This window comes from Microdochium trichocladiopsis, assembly GCF_020744255.1.
Source record: "Microdochium trichocladiopsis strain MPI-CAGE-CH-0230 chromosome Unknown B0I36scaffold_12, whole genome shotgun sequence".
Classification (NCBI taxonomy): Eukaryota; Fungi; Ascomycota; class Sordariomycetes; order Xylariales; family Microdochiaceae; genus Microdochium; species Microdochium trichocladiopsis.
Window position 1 is genome coordinate 811,458 of NW_025763555.1, and position 18,817 is coordinate 830,274.

At 56.2% G+C, this 18,817-nt stretch overlaps 10 protein-coding genes across 10 annotated transcripts; 3 read left to right on the plus strand and 7 right to left on the minus strand.

The window, feature by feature from the left end:
- Window positions 1-308: 308 nt before the first annotated feature.
- Window positions 309-969, minus strand: B0I36DRAFT_337113 (uncharacterized protein). Its single transcript, XM_046155644.1, has one exon. The coding sequence runs from the start codon at window positions 958-960 to the stop codon at window positions 466-468; it is 495 nt and encodes a 164-aa protein (XP_046005867.1). The 5' UTR covers window positions 961-969; the 3' UTR covers window positions 309-465.
- A 985-nt stretch (window positions 970-1,954) lies between these two features.
- Window positions 1,955-4,376, minus strand: B0I36DRAFT_298555 (ankyrin repeat-containing domain protein; the record flags this gene model as incomplete). Its single annotated transcript, XM_046151952.1, has 2 exons — window positions 1,955-3,541; window positions 3,592-4,376. 2 exons carry the CDS (start codon window positions 4,374-4,376, stop codon window positions 2,119-2,121), a joined length of 2,208 nt encoding a protein of 735 aa, XP_046005868.1. The 3' UTR covers window positions 1,955-2,118.
- A 127-nt stretch (window positions 4,377-4,503) lies between these two features.
- Window positions 4,504-5,532, minus strand: B0I36DRAFT_254591 (nucleoside phosphorylase domain-containing protein; the record flags this gene model as incomplete). Its single annotated transcript, XM_046150826.1, has 1 exon — window positions 4,504-5,532. The coding sequence occupies one exon, from the start codon at window positions 5,530-5,532 to the stop codon at window positions 4,504-4,506; it is 1,029 nt and encodes a 342-aa protein (XP_046005869.1).
- A 451-nt stretch (window positions 5,533-5,983) lies between these two features.
- Window positions 5,984-7,060, plus strand: B0I36DRAFT_396366 (uncharacterized protein). The gene is made up of 2 exons (XM_046161548.1): window positions 5,984-6,189; window positions 6,237-7,060. The coding sequence occupies exon 2, from the start codon at window positions 6,358-6,360 to the stop codon at window positions 6,658-6,660; it is 303 nt and encodes a 100-aa protein (XP_046005870.1). The 5' UTR covers window positions 5,984-6,189; window positions 6,237-6,357; the 3' UTR covers window positions 6,661-7,060.
- Window positions 7,061-7,978: 918 nt separating this feature from the next.
- Window positions 7,979-8,926, minus strand: B0I36DRAFT_377841 (uncharacterized protein; the record flags this gene model as incomplete). The annotated part of the gene is made up of 1 exon (XM_046160603.1): window positions 7,979-8,926. One exon carries the CDS (start codon window positions 8,924-8,926, stop codon window positions 7,979-7,981), a length of 948 nt encoding a protein of 315 aa, XP_046005871.1.
- Window positions 8,927-9,119: 193 nt separating this feature from the next.
- B0I36DRAFT_254925 (ankyrin repeat-containing protein) lies at window positions 9,120-12,331 on the plus strand (the record flags this gene model as incomplete). The annotated part of the gene is made up of 6 exons (XM_046150847.1): window positions 9,120-9,556; window positions 9,605-9,830; window positions 9,875-9,934; window positions 9,985-10,272; window positions 10,323-10,566; window positions 10,617-12,331. Coding segments are annotated over 6 exons (2,970 nt in total), but the record flags the coding sequence as incomplete, so codon positions are not given.
- Window positions 12,332-12,345: 14 nt separating this feature from the next.
- On the minus strand, window positions 12,346-12,582 carry B0I36DRAFT_203774 (uncharacterized protein; the record flags this gene model as incomplete). The annotated part of the gene is made up of 1 exon (XM_046148804.1): window positions 12,346-12,582. A coding segment is annotated over one exon (237 nt), but the record flags the coding sequence as incomplete, so codon positions are not given.
- Window positions 12,583-12,693: 111 nt separating this feature from the next.
- Window positions 12,694-13,149, minus strand: B0I36DRAFT_222469 (uncharacterized protein; the record flags this gene model as incomplete). Its single annotated transcript, XM_046149034.1, has 1 exon — window positions 12,694-13,149. A coding segment is annotated over one exon (456 nt), but the record flags the coding sequence as incomplete, so codon positions are not given.
- Window positions 13,150-13,621: 472 nt separating this feature from the next.
- B0I36DRAFT_219750 (ankyrin repeat-containing domain protein) lies at window positions 13,622-14,083 on the plus strand (the record flags this gene model as incomplete). The annotated part of the gene is made up of 1 exon (XM_046149018.1): window positions 13,622-14,083. A coding segment is annotated over one exon (462 nt), but the record flags the coding sequence as incomplete, so codon positions are not given.
- Window positions 14,084-16,746: 2,663 nt separating this feature from the next.
- B0I36DRAFT_377843 (uncharacterized protein) lies at window positions 16,747-18,502 on the minus strand (the record flags this gene model as incomplete). The annotated part of the gene is given in 4 exon segments (XM_046160604.1): window positions 16,747-16,867; window positions 16,990-17,398; window positions 17,449-17,638; window positions 17,654-18,502. 4 exon segments carry the CDS (start codon window positions 18,500-18,502, stop codon window positions 16,747-16,749), a joined length of 1,569 nt encoding a protein of 522 aa, XP_046005876.1.
- Window positions 18,503-18,817: the final 315 nt, after the last annotated feature.

The window sequence follows — 18,817 nt, forward strand, 5'->3', positions numbered from 1 at the left end:
TCTACCTGCTGCGCTTGCTGTCCTTGCCTTTGGACTCCTTGCCCTTGCCCTTGCCCTTGCCCTTGCTGTCCTTGCTCTTGCCCTTGCTGTCCTTGCTCTTGCCCTTGCTGTCCTTGCTCTTGCCCTTGCTGTCCTTGTCCTTGCCCTTTTTCTCCTTGCCTTTGGACTCTTTGCTCTTGCGCTCCTTGCACTTGCTCTCCTTGCCCTTGCCCTTGCCCTTGCCCTTGCTCTCCTTCTCGTGGCCTTCATGCTTTTGCGGAAGTTTAGAAGGTCCTGGCTCGTAGAAATCACGATTCGTATAGGTCGTAGGACTAGGGTCGGGGGCTATGACGCTGGAGTAGTTATCGTCATCGTACTCAAAGTCGCTATCGTCAGAGTCATCATCATCGTCGTCGTCGCTGTATTGATCATAGTAGACAGGTTCAATGGGGGAAAATGGTGCATCGGTGGCGGTCGTGTCAATGCTTAATTGCTGAAATCCATCTTCCAGCAGAGAAATGTCATCAAGGTCATATCCGACAGTACTGCGAGCGTTGTGTGTCTGCTCCAGTACTCCCGAGTGTCGTGACTAGGAACAGAGAGTCCTATCAGCATCAGGGCAAGCTGTACAGACTCTCTTCTCTCGTCGCCTTTCTGCATCTGCGATACCCACTTGTGCACTACCGGGTGCACAGAATAAGTACCTGACTCAGACTCCTGCGTCTCGATCATCGAATACCGTAGCAGCAGTCGAACTGCATCGAGGAATCTGACCTCGTTGCACGCCATTTCACGCACCCATCTGGGCCACTGTTCCTCGCTGCCGTCAGCAGCAGCCTGCAGAAGCCCGTGCCACATGTCTTTATGTGCTTTTGCGTTGGCACACGTGACCAACATGGCGGAGGCGGCCAAGATCAGCGACCTCAAGGGTGCACGCGCACCGAACAAGGACAGAAGGGTCGAAGGTCGCTCAGCCCGCATTTCACGAAGCGAACGTCGCATAAGAGGACAAGCGGCCTCGGCGTGGGCCGATGAGCGAGGAAGGGGAGTGGCGGTTGTCAAAGCAATGTTAGTGGCGAATCTCCAGAGTGCCGTTTTGAGCCGACAGGTCGGTCCGACGTGCGGCGCAATTTAGACCGCACCGAGAGGCCCCACTTCGGCCGGGTTTCCCTTCCCCGGAGGCCTGCTCACTGCCCCGGCAAGTGCGCCAATTTCACCGACAACCGAGCCGGTTTCCAAGCGATGCGGAACCCCAAATGCCCGTCGGGACAGTACCTCCTGGTTGAGGCCACTTGAACGCTCGATGAGCTCCAAAGCCGAGAACAGTTCCGCTGGGTCCCGGCCCATGTCGGCGTATCAGGCAACGAAATGGCGGACCAAGCCGCCAACAGGCCGCAGGACCCCATGCCGAGGCGCCTCCAACAACGATCCCCGGGATCCTTATGGCAACCACGAAGCCCGCCGTTCGCCAGAAGCTGCGAGTCGAATGGGAGAAAGCCTGGGAAATTGCCCTCTTCCGGCTCAGCGCGCGGCCGGGCAAAGCGACATTAAGTACACATCGCGGAGCACACAGAGCAATCAGTTCGGTGATCACACGGATGCGCACGGGGAAGATTAGCCTCCGTGCCTACCTCACACTCCATTGACAAGGCCGATATCGACCAGTGTCGATGCGACTACGGGCCGCAGACGGTGCGGCACATCCTCCTGGAGTACCGGATTGGATCCACGAGAGGTACAGTCACTAGCGAAATCGGCTTCCGCTTTTCACTCTTTTGGTTTAATATCTAATGCCCTTTTTTGGGCCTCTTGGCGCTTACACCGTGCTTGTTCCCACAGTCAAATGTCCCGGATAGTACTGGTTTGCTTGCTTACCTAAGGCACGTGGAACAGAGGAACGGCCTTAAACAGTGCAGACGGGGAATTACAATACGAGAGCGAGGTTGCTGTATGCGCGCTGTTAGGTCGCAGTCAAGCCTTGTTTGGCAATCAGCACAAACGATGTTAAGAGGTAACTTGAAATTAGGGTCATTAGATAGCTATTAACATAGTCCTATATTCTTGGTCTACGATGACCGGATGTACCGAGAGGTCGCAACGTAGATGGGTGTGATATCTCTGGCGGGCTCTAGGGACGTACTAGACGCCGCCCCACGCATTGACATCGGCGCCGTTGTCCAGTAGGAGTTGTATAATTTCTCTGTGGCCCCAGGATGAGGCAGCTTGGAGAGCGTTGCCGAACAAGCCGCCCTGCGCGTTGACATCGGCGCCCTTGTCTAGTAGGAGTTGCACAACTTCTCTGTCGCCCCCGTATGAGGCAGCTTGGAGAGCGTTGCCGAACAAGCCGCCCTGCGCGTTGACGTCAGCGCCGTTGTCCAGTAGGAGTTGCACAATTTCTCTGTGGCCTTCATGTGAGGCAGCTTGGAGAGCGTTGCCGTAGTCGCCGCCCTGCGCGTTGACGTCAGCGCCCTTGTCTAGTAGGAGTTGCACAACTTCTCTGTCGCCCCCGTATGAGGCAGCTTGGAGAGCGTTGCTGTAGTAGCCGCCTTGTGCGTTGATGTCGGCGCCTTTGTCTAGTAGGAGTTGCACAACTTCTCTGTGGCCTCTAAATGAGGCAGCTTGGAGAGCGTTGCGGTAGTAGCCGCCCTGTGCGTTGATGTTGGCGCCTTTGTCTAGTAGGAGTTGCACAACTTCTCTGTGGCCTCTAGATGAGGCAGCTTGGAGAGCGTTGCCGTAGGGTCCGCTCTCGGCATCAATATCTGCTCCCTTGTCAAGCAGCATCTGGACAGAATGGAACAGACCAACAAACGAGGCGAAGTAAAGAGCCGTGGGCGCATGACGTCTACCCGGGCCCCACCGCTGGATTTCATCCTGGCGGCCCCACTGGTTGTCCGTATCGCAAAGATCGTGGCCGAATTGGAAGGCAACCTCTGAAGAGAAATATTCGTCCACTTCCGAAAGAACCTCCTTCCTAGACAGTTCGACGTCCACCGCATATGTTGACCAGTACTGTGCTGCGAAGTTTGCCAACGGTGTTCCTTCTGTTTCTTGAAGCGTATCTCTGGAAGCGTTGTCGATTAGGTACGAGAGACAAACCCGCACAATCTCTGCCTTTGCGTTGGTCTTTTCGAGATCCGCTGCCATGGATTCATGTACTCGAGCGGAAACGAGGTATTCTTGGACAGAGAAGTGTGCGAGTTGTATTTCGACAATCATCGTCCCGCTCCGATGGTCTTCTTGTCTGACTAGAACCACAAGACTCGAGCAGTACCTCGCCACTTCTTCAGCATCTGGCATCCGATTTCGTGGATCGAATCGGGGCTGGCAGTCAGGATCGACCGCGAGTGCGTCAACGGCCTCTTCAATGCGGAGTGGCCGTTCTGAGTAGGCGAGGAACTGTAACAGTCGTTTTGCACAGTCCATGTGTTCTGGCCGAATATTTTGCAAAATCCTTGCGTACGTCGCATCGAGCGTTGGTGGAAGATTATTCAACTCCCTGAAAACGGATTTAGGGGCAAGGCACTCCCTGAGAACGTCGATCTGGCAAGACACCCAACGGAACCTGACTTGTCAGTACATTTATATGATTACCGCGGTTGTGAAGGAACTTACATTCCATTTGCCTTCTGGCTTAATTCAGACTCGATCTTCTCCCGGATATCAGGCCGGTCTTCCCACCTAGACATCTCCGCTGTTTGTGCCTTAATGTAGGCGTTGATATCGTTCGATGTTCGACCATTCTGGAGGGAAATAACCTCCCCCACTTGAGACCAGCTCTCGATAGAGCTCCTGATGTCTTGTTCCGGCCGGCTCGTTACCAGGAGGTGAACGTTGAGGCTGGCATCACGAAGACCTCGAATCCACGGAAGTAGGCCGCCGGTGAGCCCGTCGTTTCGTTTGTGACATTCGTCTAATGCATCAAGCACTATCCAAGTTTCGCCAGCCTGCTGAAGCAAACTCCGAAAAGTCTTGAACAGTGATGCACTCTCTGGTTGTCGACGTCCGTTTTTACAGGACGAGAAAAGAGCGTCGACCTCCTTCTGCAGCTCTGTTCGCTGGTTGTAAAGCTGATCAATGAGTGACCGAAGTGCGTCGTCCGTGGATTGCTTTGTGGCGTCGTTGAAGTCGAAATAGAAGTATAACAGGCTCAAAGAGCTGACGCTCTGTTCAAGATCGGCTACGACGGAGGAGCTGAGGACCGTCTTGCCGCAGCCGGGAATGCCGTTTAGCCAAAGGAAGGAGTTCCGCTCCTTCTTCCACTTCGCATATTCATGACTTTCGAGAAACCACTGTCCAGTCCCTTGATAGCGCTGTCTGCGCGCTTTGTGGAGATTGGTAGATGGATCGGATGGGGAAAGCCATGTTCGGATCTTATCTAGTTTGTCGCTAGAGTACATGGCCTCAGTGGTTGCGTGCGTACCTCGGACTATCGCTTGCGTGTCCTCGAGTTTTCGATGGATTTCACCAACTAAGATGTTTGACGCGTAAGTATGAAGAGTTACCGTTATTGGATGTTAACCGTAACTAACTCTCATCTATTATCGCACGCATCAGAGGAATCTCCTCCACATCTCCGCCAGGCACCTTCTGAAGGACAGCCTTGCAATAAGCTGCCGCAGTGGCCGCCGCATAGCAGCGCCACTCGTCGTGCTTGTGCGTGTCGGCATAATCGCTTATACCGCGGATCACCAAGCATGGAAGCTCGTCCATGATTCCAGCCGCTTCCATCTCGAAGCATATGGCACTTTGGTACCCTCGAGTCAGTTGTTCGCGGTCTTCGGGATTCTTGACAACGCCACTGCCTGATAAGATGAGTCCTCGATGTGTGAAAGGCTGAGTGGGCAACGAGCGCGTGTGGCGGCGCACAATCTCCTGGTCGCCTGAAGTCAGGCAAGCGCTGCAGTCTTGTCCCTTCTGCACGTGTGGGAATGTGTCGCTAAACAGGATATCTTCGCTGTCGGGTCGCCGGAACATGTCGTTTTGCTTGATGATGTGTCGTAATACTTTTCTGATGGGAGATCCGCCACGGAGCTCATCACCCTCCAGCGAGCGAATGGCACTCAACAAGACGCGCGGCGGCTTGTTTAGTGTCCCTTTTCGTGTGAAGCCGCCATTCTCGTATTTGCCATAGTCATACTGGACGACACCGGGCTGGTCGTCTCGAGGAACGCTGATAGCAACGTCGCCAAGGCGAATGTCAAGTTGTTTGCTAGGGATGCCCGCGCCGATGCCGACCATCAAGGCAAGGCGGACGTTGGGGAATTGATGACTGACGTATGCAGCGCAGTGTGCTGCATTGACTGTTCCCATTTCGACCGGCTCGGCAATAACGACCTTATGCTCGCTGATGCGGCCATACGTGTAGACGTAGCTCTGCTTGCCGGAAGCCTTGCAAGTAAACTCTTCGTCCAGTGTATATCTGACAGCTGCGGACTCTTCCACAAGGGCGCAGAAGATGGCGACCGTGATATCGCCTGGGGAAGTGGGTTGGAGTACTTCCTCGTCAGACTCATCCGTGCCATCTTGCCGGACCCTTTTCCTAGGCGGCACCATGGCGCAGAGCGATGCCGCAAGAGCAGAAGACGATGAATGGCTTAAGATCACGCCAAGAAAGGGTACAAGGGATGGAGAAGAAGTTGGCTGGAAAGAGCAATACGCGCGGGTGATGAACGATGAAGCAACAAGGTGGCAGGAGCAAATGAGGGGTGTGGGCTACCTTGCCGCTCACTGTCTAATGCAAGCCAAGCGTGGCTGGTCACCCGCAAAACGGCCGGGCTACGGAGCAGTTACATCGATCCAGCTTATCACAAGACGACCAAGCCAGGCGCACCTGCAACAATTGGCCGGGCGCGACAGGTAGCATTGTGATTAGTAGACTAACAGGGGCAGCTTGGGAGTGTTACGGAGTAAGACGTAGCCAGGCTCCTGCAACGCAAGATGCTAGAGGCACGAGGCAGACACAAGGCACTTTGCCACAGCCTGCCTCAACATGGCGCTCATCCTGCTTTGGAAAGGACCCCTGGACTACGCTTCTGTGGACGGGTTGGATGTCTCGCTTATGCAGCCGCACAATATTCCTCTATCAGTCTCCTTCACGCGCGCAGACATCGAGAAACCTTGGCCACAACTGTCTAATTACGATTTAATCCACATCTAGCTTCTCCTTGGAGCTGTTCGCGATTGGAACGCTGTATACGCACAAGCATATAAGTCAGTACCTATACTGAATCTCGTCCGTCTCGCTGACCCGCGGTTAGATCCCTCCAGCCCGGGGCCCGTCTAGAACAAGCAGAAATCGAATGGAGATTCTTCAGCGATGATGGAACTCTAGAGTCCAGCTCAGCGCTTGTAAAATGGAGCGACACGCTGTGTCGTGCTATGCGGACGGCGGGACTGTCTCTTAATATCGACGGCCGAACGAGGGACAAGCTGGAAGCAGTTGGCTTTGTAGACGTCTCCGAGGCGATCATTCAACTGCCGATAAACCCCTGGAGCAGTCAGAAACGCCTAAAGGAGCTCGGCGAGTGGTTTCATGACTGCCTGAGCCAGGCAGTTCACTCAATGAGCATGGCGGCCCTCACAAGAATCGAACAATGGTCGAAGGATGATGTCCTCAGGCTTGTGGAAGATGCGAGGGAGGAAGCTCGCAGACTCTCGATTCATGCATACTGCAAACTGTGAGTCGCCCTACCAGTAGTATGTGGATGGCGATGATTGGTGGTGCTGATTCTCCAGCTAGACATGTATGGACAGCAGAGAAGCCCGTCTCGACGAAGTCGTCAGATTGATGGCATTAGGATGGCGGGGTACCCTGACGAGTCTCTGTGGAGCTTACCTGCCAACTGGGACTTGGCAGTCACAGTCTGCGCAGCCGCCAATGGGGACGCACGCTGCCCAACCTGGCGCTGGTCGGCCCCTCCACATGTGGAGCGACTTCCTGGGAGTTCAAGAGTCAGTGACTAGGCTTCCAAGGGGCGACGGGTAATCTCTGCCCTCCTGAGAGCTGGTGCTAGCGTCTTCGTGAACTCGTCAGCTCCTTCGTAACTTCTCAAAGTAGTGGCAGAACAAACCGACATAGAGCTCAACAACCCACGCAATGCCGCTACCTGGTGCTTGCCGTGAAGGCAAAGGGGAGGGTTGAGGGTCAAACAGCAGAGCTTGGGATGCCACAGGCGTGGAAAAGAATGGCCTTACCTTTCTCTCAGGATGCGCATTGAGCTTTGTTCGGGTCGCCTTCGTACGCGCCCTCTTCAGGGCATCTGCCGGCACAGGAGGAGCATGTCGGGCGTCGTCCGTCGGAGGACGGTGGAGCGGGCATTAGCCGTTTTCTGGACACAGCCTGAACCGGAAGAATAGGGCGATATGTTCTCATGCTCGGCGTGGTTAGTATTTAGGTGAAAGTCGTGGGCCGCCTGCCCTTTATGACCGCCGCAATGATACATCATGATCCCGTCATAGATTCGCGGCTCGGAGTCCAACGATGTATCCGGCGCGCGGCACGACGTCGGCCCGAGCTGAAGAGCAGGCTCCGCTGCTCAGCGCGGTCGAGACGGGACGCTGTCAAGGCCTAGTTACCCAGTTCAGGTCCGCTCGGCGGTATTATACCACCCGTTGGATCATCACTCGTGCAAGGCAGACGAGGCTTTGGGCGCCGTCTGGTGCGGACCAGTGAGGGCCGCCTGGGTATGGCTCCTGGGCAAGATAGCGCACGGAGACGGCCGGGTCTCCGGGAGTCCGGAGAGTCACACCAGTTCGTCCCCTCGACCAGGTGAAGGGTACGCAGGTGGTACAAGACAGATGCCAGGGGATTGATGGCCTGTCGTGAGGGCGTGAACGCGGAGACTAGTGTCTGCTAACCGAAATGACAGATTCGCATCCTGTCCGCGCTTGGGCCATCCCGCTTCTCAGATCCTGGAGCCCAATAGATGGCGACATGACGGGAAGTGGATGATGCTAAGATGTGCAGCTGCTAAGTAAGACTCGAACAGACATAAGACCGTCACTCCGCCGCCCGCTTCTCCTCCAACAACCGCAGACGGTCGCGAATCGCAAACTTCCACTCCTTCGCCACCTTGTACACCAGGAGGAGGCCCAGAGCGAAGAGGACGATGCTGGACAGCGCGATCACTATGACGCTGATCCAGAACGCCGCCCCCCTCCAACCACCCTCCCCGCCGTTCCCGACCGCGACGAGGACCTGCATTCCGCTCAGGACCACCGACGCGAACCCGATCACGAACAGGATCGGCCCGACGAAGCGCGCAAAGTAGGACCCGTACTGGTACTCGACCCTCTGGAAGTGCGACTTGCCGAGGAGGAGCGGAGCGTACAAGTTGAGCCGCGTCAGGCGGATCTCGCCGTAGGTGTAGCGCAGAGAGACGTCCCGGTCTGCAACGTCGCCCAGGCTGGACGTGAAGTCGCAGAACTGCTCCCAGGTGATGTCCGGCGGGACGAGGCACAGGCTAGGGTCCTGGGCGATGCGCAAGTCCGACTCGTACTTCACGAGGTGATAGTAGGTCCTCAAGTAGCCCAGCGCCGCTCGTCGGATGCCTTCTCCTCGTCCTCCGCTACCAGCCTCCGTGCAGAGATAGTCCCGCCAAAACGCGTACGAGCCGATGTATCGCGGGAGCGGCTTGATGAAGACGCGGTCGTAGATCCACACCAAGTGGAGCTTCGGGTCCTCCGTGACGACGATGGCGCGCCGTTTCACCAGCTGCCGGTGGAGCGGCGATATGTTTCCACTGTCCTGTTTTGACATCCACCAGAGCCTGTTGGCGATCCGGTCAAGGTCGTCCGAGCAGAATTCTTTGGCCAGCAAGTCCCACACTTTGCTCCGGTCCTCCAGAGGAACGCGGGGGTGTCCCGGCACGTGCCGGGCCAGTGTGTCTCGGTTCCGCGATAGCTGATGCGCAAAGGCAAAGGGCGGTGTCGGGGCGTTTGACACCATCGTGAAGGTGAGGAAGCGAAATTTAATGAGGCCAGAATGACGAACTCCCTTGGTGAGGCTGGGACCGGACAGAACTGTCCCTTACGTCACGTGATCGTCAGCCACAGCAAACCGAACCATCTAGCATCTCTCCTGTTTGCTGGACATTCGCTGGCACAACATTCGGGAAGAATGGCCTACTCCTCGCGCCATCATGCCGTCCAATACCTGGAACGAGATTGCGGCCTGGCCGTATTGGGCCACGCCGGTCTGTGCCACCGTCATCGTCGTCCTGGTAACTGCTACCCTTATCCGCAGATGCTCCAGGCAGGCGTCGGAGGCGCCCAAGAGCTTGACACTGCGCATCGACGGTATCCCAACCGATCATGCCGATGAATTGTTCACCAACCTGAGGTCTATCGCCGAGAGGAGTCCGGTCCTGCGGGCTGCCGCTGCTACCATGGCCCTTCGCTCTTTGGCACAACATGGCAAGGACTCTGTATGTGCCACCATCTCGACCACCACGTCACTCTCCGGAGACGACCTGTCCGCCCAGCTGCGCCGAGCTGGGAACAGCCACCCGTACAGGTACACCTGCAAATTCGAGGGAATCACGCCGCTCTACGAGGACAAGAACGGTGCAGATGCCGAGTGAGCCTAGCCTCCGCCGACCCTCCTTACTCGTGCTGACTCCTGCAGCATCATCGCAGTACCCGGCCTCGGAAGCCACGCACTTGGCTCCTGGAAATCCCCGAACAGCGACGACGTCTGGCTACGCGACTTCCTTCCTAAAGACGTGTCTAACATCCGAGTGCTGATCTACGGCTATGATACCAAGCTGCCCGGCAGCCTCTCGAAGCAGTCCATCAGAGACTTGGGCCGCACCCTCTTGGAACAAATCAATGCCTTTCGAGGAAATGATGGTGTATGTGGTCTCGCCTGGTGTCCGGTATATGCTAACTCCTGTAGACTGCTCGCCGTCCGATCATCTTCATCGGCCATAGCCTCGGCGGCCTGCTGATTAAAGAGGTATAACGCGCTGCCGGGTCCGTGGTGATACAGCTAGCTGACTGTTATAGGCGCTTATTCGCGCTCGCAGGCCAAGTAACGACGTGAACTCCGACCTGTCCAAAGCCTGTTATGGACTGCTTTTCTTCGGCGTGCCGAACCTCGGGCTGCGAAACGATCAGCTGAGAACGCTTGTCCAGGGCCAACCAAACCAGGCCTTGATTGACGACCTCCTCGTGGATAACGACTCGGAACCCTCGACCTTCCTGAAGACACTTGCCGAACAGTTTTCTGAGAGCTGCAAGGGCTCCTACCGAGTCGTGACGTTCTTCGAGCGCGCGCTCAGTCCAACCTTGAAGGTGAGATGCACCGTCAGAAGCGCTTGAGGTAATGCTGACTTGTCCTGCAGCTTGATGACAGGGACGGGAGATGGCGCAAGACTGGCGACCCCTCTTTATTGGTGACCGAAAAATCAGCAACCGGTACGGGCTTGGTGGCCGTGGCCGACGAGGACAACATCCCCTTCAACACGGATCATTCAGGGCTCGTCAAGTATTCCAGGGGCCAGCCCGACTACACCGTCGTCAGAGAACGACTAAAAATACTCGTCAATGAAGCGAAACTGGAGGTTACCAAGCGATTTGCCGAGCACAGTGCGTCCCTCTCTGATGCTTCGTGAGCGCTGCTGATTATAAAGGGGAAGGCCTCTACCAGCCCCAGTCAGAGACAACGCTAGCTTGCCTGAGATCACTGGCCTTTGATGATATGGATGGCCGGCCCAACGAAATCGACAACGAGGCCGATGGCACCTGCAAGAGGCTTCTCAAGCACGAAACTTTGGTCCAATGGACCCGTCAGCATCGAGGCCTGCTCTGGATTAATGGGAAACCAGGATCAGGCAAGTCAACGCTGATTAAATATGCCCTGCGTACACTTCCTTCCCTTTACGGAACCGACACACTTGCATTTTCGTTCTTTTTCCATGGCGGTGGCCATGAACTGCAGAGGACTCCGCTTGGTCTCTTCCGATCCATCTTGCACCAGCTACTCAAGCGTGTCCCTGGCGCCCTACCCAACCTGATTGACCATTTTGACGGAAAACGGAAAACAGAGGGCGAGCCTGGAGAGAAGTGGCAGTGGCACCTGCAACACCTGCAGGATTTCCTCAAGTCGGCACTTAAAAGAATTCTGAAGAGATTTCCAGTTATACTCTTCATCGATGCGCTCGATGAATGCGGCGAACAGCCAGCTCGCGAGCTGATTGGGCAACTCAAAGACCTACTCTCAAGCCTCCCGTCTACCGACTCTCGATTCGGTATCTGCTTCTCTTGTCGTCACTACCCCATTCTGGAGCTCGACGGCGGATTGACGATACGGCTTGATACCGAAAACACACAGGACATCGTTACATTCGTTCAAGCCTACTGCTCTAGAAATCGTCTAGATGCCGACGTTGGAAGACTGATTATCAGCCGCGCCCAGGGTGTTTCCATGTGGGCACACTTGGTCCTGAAACAAGTACTACAGCTGGACCTCCAAGGAGAATCGACAGCGGAGATCGAGGCCGAAATTGAGCGGATACCGCCAGACTTGAACGGCATTTACAATGAGCTGATCAAGGCCGTGAAGCATCGCTCAACTACCTTGCAGCTTATGCAATGGATCTGTTGCTCCACGCGGCCGTTGACAACGGGCGAGCTGCAATGGGCCATGGCAGTTGATCCCGACTGCACTCACAAGTCACTCGACGAATGCCAAACCTCGGGTAAATTCATCGCTAACGACAAGATCAACAGAAGAATCAACACCCTCAGCTGCGGTCTTGCAGAGGTCGTCCAGTCCGACAACGCCCGCGTCGTTCAGTTCATCCATCAGTCAGTCAAGGACTTTTTTGTCGAGGGTGGATTGATGGCTCTGGACAATACTATCAGAGCAGCAAATTTGGTGGTCCCTACGGCCCACTGCCGCCTATCCCGGTCCTGCGTCCGCTACTTTAGAATGGCCGTATCTCCTCATCCGGGACGCTTCAGTAGCGAGGACAAGTCTAGGTTCCCTTTGTTGCATTATGCAACAACATCATGGGTGTCTCACGTGAAGTTGGGCGAGCCAGCCGAAGTATTTCCGAACGATCTTCTGGATGTGCTTGGACGGCCGATGGAGGGCCTAGTTGAATCATGGGTGCGGACATACAAGTCATTGGAGCCATACGCAGGTGATTGCCCGTCAAGCGGGAGTAGCGTTGTACACATCGTAGCGAGACACGGCTTGACCAAGCTGCTATCATGTCTGCTCCTCGACACCGGCAAGGTCGACGTCGATGCGAGAGACGAGTATGGCCGGACACCTCTATCGTGGGCCGCCGCGTACGGACACGAGGTCGTGGTTAAGATGCTCCTCGACACCGGCAAGGTCGACATCGACGCGAGAGACACAGAATACGGCCTGACACCTCTATGGGGGGCCGCCGCGGGCGGACGCGAGGTCGTGGTCAAGATGCTCCTTGACACGGGCAAGGTTGATGTCGACTCGAAAGACGATGATGGCCAGACACCTCTATCGGGGGCCGCCGCGTACGGACACGAGGTCGTGGTCAAGATGCTCCTTGACACGGGAAAGGTCGATGTTGACTCGAAAGACAAGAATGGCCGGACACCTCTATCGAGGGCCGCCGCGAACGGACATAAGGGAGTGGCCAAGATACTCCTCGACACGGGCAAGGTTGACGTCGATGCGAGAGACGAGTATGGCCGGACACCTCTATCGGGGGCCGCCGCGGGCGGACACGAGGTCGTGGTTAAGATGCTCCTTGACACGGGCAAGGTCGATGTCGACGCGAAAGCCGATGATGGCCGGACACCTCTATCTTGGGCCGCCGCGAACGGACATAAGGGAGTGGCCAAGATACTCCTCGACACGGGCAAGGTTGACGTCGATGCGAGAGACGAGTATGGCCGGACACCTCTATCGGGGGCCGCCGCGAACGGACATAAGGGAGTGGCCAAGATACTCCTCGACACGGGCAAGGTTGACGTCGATGCGAGAGACGAGTATGGCCGGACACCTCTATCGGGGGCCGCCGCGGGCGGACACGAGGTCGTGGTTAAGATGCTCCTTGACACGGGCAAGGTCGATGTCGACGCGAAAGCCGATGATGGCCGGACACCTCTATCTTGGGCCGCCGCGAACGGACATAAGGGAGTGGCCAAGATATTCCTTGACACGGGCAAGGTCGACGTCGATGCGAGAGACGAGTATGGCCGGACACCTCTATCGGGGGCCGCCGCGGGCGGACACGAGGTCGTGGTCAAGATGCTCCTTGACACGGGAAAGGTCGATGTCGACGCGAAAACCGATGATGGCCGGACACCTCTATCGGGGGCCGCCGCGAACGGACATAAGGGAGTGGCCAAGATACTCCTCGACACGGGCAAGGTTGACGTCGATGCGAGAGACGAGTATGGCCGGACACCTCTATCGGGGGCCGCCGCGAACGGACATAAGGGAGTGGCCAAGATACTCCTCGACACGGGCAAGGTTGACGTCGATGCGAGAGACGAGTATGGCCGGACACCTCTATCGGGGGCCGCCGCGGGCGGACACGAGGTCGTGGTTAAGATGCTCCTTGACACGGGCAAGGTCGATGTCGACTCAAAAGACAAGAATGGCCTGACACCCCTATCGGGGGCCGCCGCGTACGGACGCGAGGCCGTGGTCAATATACTCCTGGGAAACGCTGGTGTCCAACCCACGAGGACGGATCGTCTCGGCAGAACCGCATTGTTCTTGGCTTCCAGAATGGGGCACCATAACGTAGTTAGAGTCTTGCTTGCGGATGGTCGGACCCCCCCGGAGGCCAAGGATTGGCGCGGCTCAACATCATTGTTCGCCGCAGTGAGGAATGGCCACGCTGAGGTCGCAGAGCTTTTGCTCCCCGCTGCCGGTACGGCTATAGAGGATCAAGATGGCTTCGGCCGCACATTGATATGGTGGGCGCGACGTACTGGCAACTCCCGGGTTCTTCAACTCTTGGTGCAGCAAGCCGAACGTACCAGCAGCCCTATCCATGGCAACGCTGCTCCTCCGGAGACCATCTCTGCTCCATTTATTTATCAATCTGCTTGGTGCGACGCTTGCACGCTGAGCATCCCGGAGAGCTGTGGCTATTCTTGCAGAATTTGTTTAGGTGGGGCCTTCTGCTTGTGCGCGGAGTGCTTCGACAGAGGTATTGGGTGTTTGGATCCTTCTCATGCGCTACCCCTTCGGTCTTCTGAGTCGGCTTATGATGCCTTCCTCCGAACGGCCTCTGGGTGAGTTTGGCGGGTATCTTAGATACGGTTACTGGGTCCCCATCCTGCTTTCGTCAACTTTCAATGTCAGTCTTGTCTGTGATCTCCTGACCTCAGTCCACACATTGTGCACCTGTGACGATGCTCCCCACCTCAGAAGCCTGAAGCGCTGCGAACAAACCATCTTGCTCGGTTGGCAGATTGACCAGACGACAGACATCCAAACACGCCATCGGGATGACCTACTAATTTGTTCCATCTTTCTTCTCAGCATCACCAACAAAATCGACGACATCTCCCTCCGAGCACCGGATAATTCATCAGTCGCCCGCAAGCCCCATTTACCGTGCCGTTCCCCCGCGACCCCGATTTCGTTGATCGGCCTGCAATCTCGGCACGGATCAGAGAACAATACACAGGGCCTGCCAGGCGAATGGCCCTTGTGGGCATGGGCGGGTTCGGGTGTGGGCATTGCGCACAAGTAGGAGTTCCTTCCTGGCTAACCGAGTGGAAAGCAAATCACAGATTGCCGTCCACTTTGTACACAGCAGACTGCTTGATACCGAAACCATACTTGTCGACCGGTTTGGCTGGTGGGACGAAGCCCAGCTTGCCTCTGTGCTGCTTGGATTCTTTGGTGGCGTTTCCGTGGTACAAGGGCTTCTGGAGAGCTAGGACTTCGATGCTGGCCGTGAACCAACTTCACAAAAATACTTGAAGATTTCGAGAGAGCTTCGTGATAGAGACGCTAGGGCGTTGAAAGGACGGAAACGGGCTGTGCAGTACATGGATCGGCTGTGTAATGTATATACTGAGCTTAAGGCGTAGGATGTCATCCTTTGCGACAGAGAAACACAGTTTGATTAAATATAATACATATAAGCGTGACAACCTGAATAAACTAAACCATTGGTGTTCGTCTGAGTGCCCTGGCATGGAATCCTTTCCATCTTGCTGAGTACAGATGGGAGATGGTGAAAATAGACTTAATCTTACACCACAGAAAACTCTCTTCCTTTGAGCTTCATGCTATAATGGACTTGGAGGGCTCTCCACAGAACGCCCGGGAAACCGCTCCGAAATTGGCTGTGTATCTCGTTCCATGACAGGCCAGTTGTCGTTCTAAGGCGAATGAGATACCGGTTCTTCGCCTGGCGTAAAGGGTTCCCGATTTCTACACTCGCTTCGTCGGGTTGCTTGTTCGGCCGACACGTCTTCGCGCTTGCCGCGTCGGCGTCTGCTTAGCCCGCCGACGGTCCACGCTCCAAGAGAATTGCAACTGGAACGTGGTTTCGCTTCCCTCCGTCACCCGCCGCAAAACGACGTTGTCGAGAGGCCATTCTTGGAAGGCGGCGATGGTTCTCCGTCCGTCGAGTCTGGCTCAATGGTGGAACCTGATGAGGACGGCGCGTGGACTTTGCAGGCGGAGAGGGTGCTAAGATGACTGCGTGCTCGTGGGGTGGGCCGGTGTCGTCGATCTGCTTGCGCAACGCTATGTCGAGCACCTCCCATCTCCTTATATGTCGTGCGGCGACGTTTTGGTGCAGGTGCGTTGTCTTGAAGCACGGCGCTCTCGTCACCCTCAATGTCGACTGGCGTGGGAGTGTACTTGCTGTCGCTGCTGCCCGAGTCTTCCGAGGGAGACTCTGTGTCGTAGCGGTGTGTTGTTGCTCGCTTCCTCCGCCGATGGCTTGATGACGTGTTGGAGCCGGAGTCCCGAAGAGAATGACGGTTCGGAGTTTGCAGACGCAACAGCGTATCTTGCCGTCTTGAGCGATCACGAGGAGAGTACTGACGCGATGTCCGTGGGATGTTGATAGGAGAGGAGGGAGCCTCGGCAGTGTCCAACCCGTCAAGACGGATAGTCTCGGCAGAACCGCATTGTTCCTGGCTTCCAGAATGGGGCATCATAAAGTGGTTGAGATGTTTATTGATCATCAAACTAGTTATAGTCGTCCGGGTTCTTCAAGCGGCGTGGCCATTGCCAATTGCTCGTATTGGGTATGAGCTACATTTGAGAATAATCCTTGGGAGGGCATTGGAGTCTTCAACCTTTCAGCGGTCTTGAGTATAATGACAGGCTTGAGTGGCACCCCATGGTCGTGGTATATATGGGCACGAAAGGCAATCGTATCGCGTAATTCCAATGTCCCTTCTTTGCACTTTGGGAAAGGGCAAGGGACTGGACGACCTGCGTGCATGCTCAGGTGGCCTTCGACATGTTTCCACATTGTGGTTGTCCGAGTGAAAGACCGCCCGCAGAAGATGCAAGGGTCAGGCTGCTTTCGGCCCTTTGGACGCTGTGAAATCGGGCTGGACTGCTTGATAATAATCCGAGGGCTTTGGGGAGGGAGCTTGATGGGTGCTGGGGCTAATGACGGTGCAGAAGGGCTGCAAGGCGGTCTGAGAGCAAGATTGGTTGAGAGCGGGGTGAGTGGAAGCTTGTCAACCTGCAGGGCAGGCACAGCCGGAGCTACGTCTCTAATGAGAGATGCGTGCGTCGGTTTCTGTTTAGGGGGTTGAGGCGCATTTGGCAACTGGTTGTGGTCAACCGGCTCTGGCTTCGATTCTTTGACCTCGACCTTCCAAGCCAAAGCCACCCAAGCGTCGATGGCGTCGATCTTCCGCTGGACTAACTCGTCTTCGGGCATGTCCGTGTCCAAGTCGCCTAGAAGCGCGGAAACACGTCTCCGTTCCGGCAGTTTGAAGGTGACTGCAGGTAGGACGTGCGCGGGCTGAGGTTGGCTGAGTAGTTGCCTGTCGAGCTCCTCGTCATTTTTTTGCTCGAACCAGCGGCGCCGGCAGCTGACAACCACCTTCCTCTTGTGCTTCTGAGCGGCAGTCCTCCGCTGCTGCAGCAAGCCTTCGTACTCCGTTTTGTCTTGACCAATCGCCAGGCTTGCTCGGCCGTACTTCTGCTCAAGAGATGTCCGCAACGTGGCCACCTTTTCGTCCAGGCGAGAGACCTTGGTGCCCGGGCCAATAAACCGCATCATCTCGTCCGTGACGGCTGTCGGTGCCTCTTCATCGATCTGGAGCCCAAGCTCGTTGAAGATGGCGAGGTAGGGACATCTGGTGCCGCGACCAAGGAATACGTCTTGGGTCACCACGTTGGTCCTGGAGTTGTTGTAGAAGTCCTGGAAGGTGCCGTCATCCTTGTGGCGCGCGACTTGCCTCCGTACCGTTGAGCGGCAATTTACTCTGAGCTGTCAGAAGCAGGGACAGACAAGCGGGGCTGTAGGGCCTTACAGTCAATGGCCTCGAGGTTTCCTCGCCAGTAGTCATAGTTAGTGAGGTTGTCAAGGAGACCAGCAGCTCGACCGAGATTCCTTGTATTGTTATCGAGCTGGTCTTTGCGCAAAGGCTGGTCGCTCTTCGCATAGCCTTCCAGGCACTTGATGGTCCGTCGAAAGACCGGGGTATGCATGAATTCTTGCTTCTACCTGATCTGTACACCGGGCACCGAGAGCTTGGTGCGGAAGAAGGGCTCGGCCCGTGAATACCCGTCGTGGGCGACCACCCCTTCTGCCAAGGCCTTGGCGAGGAGATGGGAGACGGGGCAAAGAAGGGGCAGGTCTTCTTCGATGAAAATGAACGTGGTCGGCCGCTGCTCCCCCTCGTGTCCCTCGTGGAACCGGAAAAGAACCGTCATGACGAGTCGATCTCTGCTGTTGTTGTTAAAGGGGTCTCGGATGATCCACAGCTTGATATCCTCCCAGCACAACACCTTCTTCGCCGCAGAGATCCTGTCGTCGTTCTTGCCGCACACCCAACAAGACCACTGAGGCGGCACAGAGTTGCCCTCTTCAGTGTCGGTGAAGGCATCCAGCTCATCGTTGTATTCTTTTTTGATAGCGTCGTTGTTCCCAATCCTTGCATGGGCGAATTCGTGTGGGCGAGCACCCGTGAACATCTGGAAGTGTCGAAGCGTCGCATCGTCAAGTCGGTCCAACCCGATCTTGAAGACGTTCTTCCAGTCCCGCACCCAGCGAAAATGGGAGAGGCAGATGTGTGCATCGGGGCCGATGTGGTTCTTGACTTTGGGCTCGGTTCTCAGGTGGTGCTTGCGTCGCGTGACGTGGGCAATGTACTCGAGCATGTGGGTCGGGAGTCGAGAGTCGATGGTGAGATTGGTGTACTTCTTGTGGACAGCCCAGAGTTGGATGAGATATCTCTCAAGCGTGGACTTGCTGGTGATCTTTGCCCCTCGCCGCTCCTTGCAATACCTGATGAAGGCTTCAACATCGCCGCGACTGTCGTAGGTCAATGTCTTGACCTTCTCCCGCCAATCCGGGTATCTCATGAAATCGCAGAACTTCGCCCATCGCCGTTGGCCCAAAGCGATGTTGCGTTGGTACGAAGGGGCGCGTCGTGGTCGGAGGGGGCGCCGGGCATTGGCCTTCTCAGCATCAGCCCGTAGCTCCTCTGGTGTGATCCCGGGGTCAGAGTTGTCGGAGAGGTCGGTGTCAAGGTCCTGCTGGACGCGACACCAAAGTGGGTCCACAGCAGGCTTCGCGTCTTTCATGACCGGGGAGAAGGGGAGACGGGGGGGAGAGGGGGAGAGCGCTGGTGGCTGGGCGTCAAAGCGGGGTTGGTGCACTAGTGTGCGCTATCCGGA